Source organism: Cyprinodon variegatus, unplaced genomic scaffold (assembly GCF_000732505.1).
Source record: "Cyprinodon variegatus isolate N-32 unplaced genomic scaffold, C_variegatus-1.0 Scaffold234, whole genome shotgun sequence".
Lineage (NCBI taxonomy): Eukaryota > Metazoa > Chordata > Actinopteri > Cyprinodontiformes > Cyprinodontidae > Cyprinodon > Cyprinodon variegatus.
The window spans coordinates 276,102-285,750 of record NW_015150687.1 but is presented as its reverse complement, the minus strand read 5'-3'; the positions used below and the strand labels follow the sequence as shown (position 1 = coordinate 285,750).

Sequence of the window (9,649 nt, the reverse complement as noted above, 5' to 3'; positions counted from 1 at the left end):
GACTTGTTATAATAAAAACAAACTATGATCTAAAGGTCAGCTTAAAATCAAGCATGTTAGGTTAAACCAAAAATGTGAGCAATTAGGCTTCATTGGATATTTTTCTTTGTATTACTTGAACAAGTTTTCAGCTCTTCTTTTTAGTTATATTTAACACAGTCATGCAGATTCATGTTTTGTTATCTAAAGATGCTACTTTATTTTCTAATAGTTATTCAAACTTGTATTCGAAACTTCCAAGTAGATATATATATATATTTTTTTTATCAGTCTTTTATCTTTTTTCAGGGCTGCCCTATAGAGCTGGAGTTCATCCCAACTTCAAGATCATCCATCCCACACAGAGATTAACAAGACAAACAACCGTGTATAGCAAAACATCACAAGGTTAAAAAAGCAGATCTGCTCGTCTTTAGTAGGTAGAAGGCTGACTATACTGAAAATTGGTTGCATTTATTTTTTCCACATATAAAGTTTCCAGTGAAAGATTGGTTTTAAATCAATAAATGAGACAGTGGTGAAAAAGCCCACCATTTTACCATTTCTGTTCAGCATTGATTAATTTGTAACACTGGATTATGTAAAACTGTGTAAGGACTTTAGTGTATCTACTGCTCCAACAACAGCCAGTTCAAAATAAAAAATAAAAAAAACGATATGTAGCAGTGGTTTAGTAGTTAAACCACATAGCTTCCCCTCTTCAGAACACACCCTTTGCTCGGGTCAAAAATTAGGCGTCTATTTGTTCTAGATTGTGTGGATTCTGATTGGGGCATTAATTATCTTTAAAATCTCATATATATACATAAATATCTATTTTTTTCCTGAATATTAATATCAACTTAAAATGCTAAGGTTAAAATGTGCATTGCTGTCGATTTTGATTGAGACCCTTATTGAGTGCATATTGTGCACCTCTAACTTCCTACAGATAGTTTCATGCATGGCAAATCTAGCTCAGACCGCAGGGTTGGTGAAACAGTCAACAATGAACATCTGTAGTTCCTTTTCAGGTTGCAGTGTGAAACTCAGTCAGGTATTGGGCTTTGTGGGTTTCAAAGAGTTTGGGCTAAACTGGTTTGAATCTTCCTTTACTTTAACTGTCTATTCATTCAGCATATGCAGCTCCTTTACCTGCCCCTTTCCAGCATCAATCACCTCTACATACACCCATGTTCCACAATCATCTTATTATCAGAAGGGTTATCATGTGATTCTACCCTGATTTCTATCACCTCCAATATTTTTCACTTTAAGCCTTTAAAACTAAAAAAACAACAACAAGCTGAATTGTTCTTAACATTGATGTTACATTAGAGAAATAACTGTGCTTCAACTTTTCCTTAAAATTTCAATATTTAAACTTCCAATCACTTTTAAATACACAGAAAACCTGGAAGATAATAATTAGTTATTTTAGTAAAGCCTTTTTCTAACTTAAGGATAAATATTAAAGAGTATAAATAAAAAAAAATATTGACAAAAATTTGGAGCAGAAACATGAAGTGCATTGTTTTTTTTTTGTGTGATTTCATATGAACAAAAAAGAAAAGAGCAAAAGTAATGTAAATCAAAAGAAAACAAAAGTATTCCAATGATAGAGATTGTATTCGCATGGAGACATATTTGGACTGTCAGGAATAGCAACAGCTGCGCTTCCATTCAACTGAAATTGGAATTTTAAGTGAACTTTTAAAAGTAAAAAAAAAAGAGGAAATGTGAATTTGCAGTGCTTCCATTTAGTTTGAAGCTAATTAACCAGGCACCGCAAAGGCAGACTATGTCTTCGTCCGTATTACATCCTCAAGCATGGCTGCAATAAACAGGAAGAAGAGGCTCCAATCTAGCACTGACCACAGATCAGTAACTGAGGAAATTCTTAATTATTGTGTTGCTATGGGGGAAGTTGTTCTTAAAACGTCAATTAGTAATGGCAATGTTGCTTCAAGCCATGTGTACGTGCAAAATAGGAACATCCAAAAAGACACTGACAGAAACAGCTGATCAGTGATAAAAGTTCGCTACATCAGCACTGATTCGAAAAAAATAGTTTCCATCTTTTGCACAATAACCTTTCTTTACAAAAACCAAAAACCATCTCAAGTGAGCGTAAAAACTTGTTTGCAAATTTAAGGGAGTTTATTCAAATTTTGCCATTTCCATCAAGTTTTTCTGATGCAATTCTTCAAATTTTGCATTAGAAAAAGCTTATGGAAAACCTCCTAATGGTAGAATGATATTAGAAAAACCATAGGAAAAACACAGGCTGACACAAAGTAATGCAGCGGGAGGGCAGAAAATCTTTAAGCCAAAACGAAAAAAAAATGACTGGATGCAAATATTCTGGTATTTAAAAAAAGGGGGGGGGGTGGTGAAGATAAATCCAGCTATGACTGTGAGTCCTCTGTCTAACTGGTCAATGAGCAGACAAAGACAATGTTCCCAAGTTAAATGTCAAATGTTAGGATTCATGTCTGTTTGGTTTGTGTTTTTGTGTTTGTCTCCCTTCCTCCACCAGGAGGCGCCTGGTTCTGGTCCGCCTCCTTACACACCTGCGGAGGGTTACCTCATTAACGGAGTGCTCTTAAGCTGCTGACTGCCACTACCTCGACGCCAGAGTGTTTGCCAGTTTTGGGTACTCTAGCTAAGCTACTGTAAGTTTTTACTGAGTCAAACAGGGTTTTGTCAACCTGAGTCCTAACCGAGTTATTTTGTCTTTGCCTCTCGGCAGGAAGTCATCCTGCAAACTTGATGTTTTCTGGACCTTCTCTCCCTGGAAGGATCATCTGAGCTTTAAACTGAGCTGAGGATGCAAACTGGTGGTTTGGATCTACTTTCCTCCAAGAGATCGTTTGAGCTTCACACTGAGCAAGGGATTCATCTCCACAACAACCCAAACAAGTACCGCAGGAAATCTAAGTGGCAGTCAGTTTCTCAATTCCCCGACAAACAACCACATTCTGGGTAAACCCTGTCTGCCCTCCATCAAATGAGACAAACACTGAAACACCCCACACTGACTGCAGTTAAGAGTCAACCACTTATCTGGAAACGTGAGTCTACAACCTATTTCTACTCTTCAAGTTCGAGAATCAAGTTTCCCACTGAGCCTGAACTAACCGTAGTGTCTTCCCCTCACTTTCCAGTTCCGGTTGAGCAGTGTTCAGAGCAACACTGGATTCTTCACAATCCCCTCAATAAACCTGTTTAAACTTTCCCCTGGTTTCTCTCTGTATTGGTTTTTCTGCTTTTTGGGTCAGACCTTAGTTAAATCATGACACAAAAACAGTACAGTATAGAAAGGATTTTTTAAAACCAAAACATCTATAACTTCTCAGTTGCTTACTGTATGGACACCAAACTTGCTATATATGTAATCAAGATATGGTAGTTATAGTTTATTAGGATTATTTCTTTTGTTACAGAAAATTAAGAAGCTTTATATATAAACATCTGGATTATTTTTTTGCTATTTAAATCTAATAAATCTAGGCCCAGAATAATCACTTTCAAAAGTTCATACACACTTTTTCTTCCATGACCTTTATGTGATTTGATAACAAGATCTGCAGTTTAGGCAGTGTACAAGCTGAGAAAGGCCCTTTAAGTATGAGTATAACTCTTTTGGGAAAAATAGACCTGCAAGCTTATAATTCATGTTATTATAACCTTCAGCCATATACCTTAGACCCTAATCTTTCCTTTGCCACCACTCTTAAACTGTGATAATGTTTTTAAACTTGTTTTCAAACTGGATTGCACATTATATCTCTCGATTTTGTATTACTTAATTTGCAAAAAAAAATCCTATACACTTAGTCAATTTTCTGAACGTTAAGGTTTTTTAATTGCATACATTACCTCAACACTCTATCTATTCCTTACACCTGTCCTCTTACACTATTACTGATAGAAAAAAAATAACAAAAGTGGTTGCACTATCTGGATATTGTGGTCATAGTGCAGAGAGAAGATATGCACTTTACCGAAACAAACTGGAAGCACATACCATGAGGTAAGCGTGAACAGCACCATTTCTGTGAAATTTTTGCCACCATAACCAAGAAGGAAATGACACACCAGTGCAAGGAAATATTGAGCAAGTAATGTTCATCATATAACACCTAAGTAAAATCCAACAACAAAACCATTGATGACAGAAAGCTTTGAGAGGTCATAAAACATAAAAACAGCAGATTTGAAAAAATTATTCTGTTGGGAGAAAAATCAAATCCATCCATCCTGTCATTTTGTTCCGCTTATTCCTGTCAAGGTCGTTGTGTGGCCGGTGCCTATCACCAGCAGTCTATGGACGTACACACTGGACAGGTCGACAGTCTGTCACAGGGCAACACAGAGACACACAACCATTCACACACACACTCACACATAAGAACAATTTAGAGAACCCAGACTGAGGGAGGAACCTGGAGTACTCGGAGAAAACCCAAGCATGCCTGGGGAGAATATGTAAACTACACCTCGAAAGACCCCGGGAATCAAACCCAGAACCTTCTTGCTACAAGGAAACATAGCAACCCACTGCACCAAAAGATGTAAATCTTTTTTTTTTTTTTTTTTCTGAGAAACAAAACGCAACATACATTGAAAAAAAACATCCACTTCAAATAATGCTGAACCGCTGAACCACAACATAAGATAGTAAACAGGGCAATGGAACCAATCTGCTGTGTCATGAATTTTACCAAGAACAAGGAAGCTGGTCAAAGTTGTGTTTGATAGAAGGGTTCAGTGAAAGTCAACACTAAAATCCAAATAAGTACTCAACTAAATCTAAATGTCTTAGAAGATTTAAGAATTCAGTGAAATAGGCTTTAAAATCTGTTATTGCAGCAAAAGTTCATCTACAAAGTACTGACTCGGAGGGTGATGGGAATGACAATATTTTTTTAAATAATATTTCAATTTGCTCCCACTTCACAATGAACTGTGTTCTACTTTTAATGGTCCATTAGACAAAATCATAAAATAATATTCTACAATATGTAGTTGCAAAGTAATGAAGCGTGTGAAAAATAAGGTCGATAAATACTTTTCCGATACAATGTATAATACTGTTTAACCCTAATGGCTTTTTGTCAGAAGTTACCGATGGTATTTGCACTAATGTACAAACACTGCCAGTTGAGTTGCTCACTTATTACCATCCTCTCCTCTAATGCCCAGAGAATGCAGTGCCTTAGAGATAAAACGCATAGAATGTGTCCTTGGTCCAAAAATAAAAGCGAATATATCGCAGTTTGAGCTTAGAGCTTCAGACATAAAATGTCTCATCATCTTAATGATAGCTTTTGTGTTGTTTCTTTAAAAGATAATGAATTAAATACCTGGAAGAGTTAGGTAAGTTGACAGTGAATGACCTAATTGTTCACTCTTCCAGAGAGTCTGTCTGCTGGTGCCAGCAGACAGATTAGTGCAGAGCACTGAAAGCCAGGAGGGGCGCTGACTCAAATGAAAGATACGGTCAACGCAAGGAGGAGGGGGGTTCAAGACATATTGCTAATGACTGAGATGGCTGTGTTCACAAAAAGTCTCGCCAAGCTTATAAATTCAATCTAAAGCTTTAATGTCTGAAGAGCACCATCCCCTGACCTCCATGCTTGCAGTGTAATAACCATCCTCTCTGCCTCTCCACTTCAGTAGACCATGTGCTTAGGGGATACATTATGCAAGTAGAAAAGACAAATTCCCAGATCAGAAGAAAAAGGTTAACATCTGGCGAGATGATCTTCAAAACACCTTGTTGCATATTTTTAAAATCCAAGTCAGAAATCAGAATAAGGATTTTTAAAAAGTTGTTTTTTTTGGCAGATCTGAAATACATTTTTAAAATAAGATCTTTAGGTAGGTATTAAAGATATCCAATGTCATAATCATGTTTTTATTATCTATGTATAAACAGAAAGCTCAGGAAAAAAAAACTTAAAAACATCAGTTTATACTGTTACACCTATTCAAGACACCAATAACCTATAATTATCAGTGGATTTTCTATAGTTAAGAGAAACTCTATATGAGGATAAAAAATCCTAGACATAAGTTTGGTCCTACAATGTGTGGTGCACGGCACATGGCAAGCACACCAACAACAACACATTTTACTCAGGAATAATCAGATGAGAAATCAAATAAAAAGCCTTGAAATCAAGTGTGAGAACCACCAAAATGAAGAGCATCAAATTCAAAAGGTCATAGTTAGAGCCTGAAACAATTAGACAAGAAACAATCAGATTAATCGATTAATTAATCATTGTCATCTAATTTAGAAATCGAATAATTGTAAACCAGAGTATACAGACTCCAAAACATAAATCAACCCACTTAAAGCAATAATTATACCAAATTGTAAATAAATATATAAACATTTTGCATTTAAGATTAAAAAAAATATTTTTGTCTGTCAATATGCTCTATCCAGAACAAGTCAAGTGGAAAAGTTTTCAATTTAACCTGGATTAATATCATTAAAATTCTTCTTTACAGAACCTTTTGCTATCCAATTATTAATAGAAATAAATTATTTACAGATGAATCGATTTGCAAAGCAATGGTTAGTTGCAGCTCAAGTCATAGTACATGAGTAGGTCCCTTCAAATGTGTGAACTTAACACATCATGCGCTCTGTGCATACAGAGCACACATTTCTGAGTAACTTCTTCAAACCTCAAAGTTTAACATATGACAAACAGGAAGAAGATAATGAAATCATGTGTGGTTCTCCTGTGATATAAAATAGTTATAGAGACAAAAAAACTGTTTGAATTATTCATTTGTTGAATCGATTAACTTCTTATTTCTGTTTTTAAAAGTATAAATTTGCAGATTTCTATCATTAACTGCTGTATGAATTTAGCACTAATGGATTAGCATTGTTGGGATTGTAATTAAGCCTTGAAGTAGTAGATGATAGCTTATCTCCTACAGATTGCAGCACACCACAAATAAAGTAGGTAGCATGAATAGAACACAGCAAATTGGTGCTAAAGTTATATATATATATATTAATTTGTTAGAATCATAAAAATAGCCTACACATTTCAAAAACGTTGCCTACTTTATTCATTATAAATTCAGATTAGATGTGTGTTGGAATCAATGTCCTTTTGCAACAAACACATTATTTCTGCCATCTGATCAAAACCATCCTCCTCAAAACAGGAACCACTAAGACTCAAAGCTGAAATAAAATTAAAGATCTTTGTTGCAGCTTTCACAGAGAAGCCATTTTGAATTCATGAAAATGAGTTTGCCATTAAAGGAAGAAGCAGTTAAACACTAGAGATATAACAATACAGATATGATACCTGGTGTATAAAAGAACCTGTTCACAAACTAAATAATGACTCAGAAATCCAAAGAAGTCAACAATGGCCTCAAACTGTAACGATGTGACTGACCAGCTGGAATCAACTTGTTCACTTAAAAAAGAGAAATACCTCTTATAAATAGGTTCAACAAAACATAATATGATTAAAACAAATCTAATAGTTCTGTTTGGAAAAGCTGGCAGATATGAATAACTAATATACATCAGACTTAGTGTGATGCTATTGATTTTCTATGTGCTTTCAAACTGATTACTTCACAGTCACACTTTCATCAATGCATCCCTAACTCAATTCTCTAATGACCATCACAAGACAGTATCACATGAAAGTAAAGGAATCTGAGAATGAAGTAGACACCAACTTTATTTGCTTTGCTCCTCTTTTCTTTCTGTACTCAAAATAGTAACCCTGCATCAACTTTTAAATTCTTGGACATGACCTAGGGCTTAGTAACTGCTGCAGCTATGAATCTGAGCTTGAGAAGTCTCCAAAGACAATCACATCATGACACATAAACTAAACTCAGAGCTATACATTTACTTGTCTGGATCTAAACAATTATTTTTACAGTTATTTGGGGTTTTATTACATTGTGGCATGCTGCAACAACAAATTATATTGTTTGTTTCTTTTATTTATGTGAAAACCAAAACACACTTATGTGTAGAATTGTGAGATGGAAGGAAATGTATGGATTTCTACATTCATTTAAACATAAAACTTAAAAGTGTGACTATTGTGCAATTACCTTGCAACACAAGCTTTTTCTGCAATTTATTTGGGGTACATTTCCTGCTGCCTCTTTTGCCCCTTTTAGACATTTTTTTCTAAGATTCTGTTCTATCTAGTTTCATTCAATTATGCATTGTTTTTGAACCATCTATTCATCTAATTTTCCCACGTGAACTAAAGCATCCCTACATCATTATTCTGCCATCACCGTGTTTCTCCATGGTGAATATATGACCTGGGTGATGGGGGTGAAAAGGCGAACTCTGGTCTCATCTGATCAGAGCATCTTCTTCAACATGTTAGCTGTGTTCCCTTCACAGAGGTCAGGTATTTATAGTGCATGACTAATAGTCGTCCTGAAAATCGAAATCTAGATGAAACATTTTTTCTTAAAATAAGTGCATTTGTTCTCGGAGTGAGAAGGTAAGTGAGACACTTTGCTAATGGAACAAGACAATTTACACTTAAAATAAGAAAACACAATTGCATTGTCTTATTTCAAGTGTATGTTATCTAATTATCTTATTTTAAGAGTAAAATACTAATTACCGACGCAAATTAAGTTAATTAATACACTTAATTTAAGGATTTTTTTAACTTATTTCTAGATCGTTTTTCCAGTGTGAGCAGTATTATATGCATACTTTTTCAGTTTTATACCATGTCTTTGCAAGTTTGCAGTTCTGTCTTATTCTTTTCATTTCCAATTGACCAACAAACCTCTGAGATTTTCACTGAGGAAATTTATTAGACAAATTCGGACCATGCAAGCTAAAAATGTGACATTTGAAGGCATTTGTGAGTATTAGACTAGGGGCATACAGTTATGCAGCACTTAGAGGCTATCACATGAATCTTAGATCAACCCAAACCCCTGGTTTTACCTCACAAAATGTGCAAAAATACATTTTGCTCAGTCACTTTGCAAGACATTGTTCTACTTCAGAAAGAACTTCTAAGACAAAGCTGTCAGACTGATCTCACTTGGACATTTTCTGGAAGAAATACATCTGCATACTTTGGAAGTGCGTGAACTGAGTACCGCACATCTCCTTTAGTCCCTAAAAGCTGCATGCGCAAAGACGCACGGCTGCCAAACGCAATTTTTTTTCCACTTGTCACATTATTTCACGTGTCTGTCCTTCAAAATACTTCTTTCCAGTCGTTACTCACCAACAACTGCCACTCCTGTCAAAGTGAAAATCGGACTGAGTAGCAGCATCCTGGCGCACCACACGTCTCCTTTATAGAGTCGTTGTTTATCCGACACAGATCCTTAAAAAAAAGCCAGAATAGTTTAAGCACTAATAAATGTCCATGAGATGGGCCCTGGTTTAGGTTCTAAGATTCAAAGCAGATAGAGGATGCTTCTTCCCTTCAAGCGTCCGCTCTCTTTAGCGGCTCTGATAATAAGGTGGGCGGGGTTGGAGCTGCGAGTTCTTCGCTCACAGGCGCATCTAACTTTGGTTGGTCTCTGGAGGGGAAGAAAAATATCAGACGCGCAATAAAATCTGGTGAAAAAAAAAATCTAGTAGATAGATCTAAATGTTACGTAGGAGGATTAGGGC

At 35.7% G+C, this 9,649-nt stretch overlaps 1 protein-coding gene across 1 annotated transcript in view; it reads right to left on the bottom strand.

The window, feature by feature from the left end:
- The window catches only part of itga1 (integrin subunit alpha 1), a 63,494-nt gene extending 54,031 nt beyond the window's left edge, over positions 1–9,463 (bottom strand). Inside the window, exon 1 of the mRNA XM_015381488.1 lies at positions 9,255–9,463. Coding sequence (XP_015236974.1) covers positions 9,255–9,303 — 49 coding nt within the window. The 5' untranslated portion in view covers positions 9,304–9,463. The remainder of the gene's footprint in view (positions 1–9,254) is intronic.
- Between the last annotated feature and the right edge of the window lie 186 nt (positions 9,464–9,649).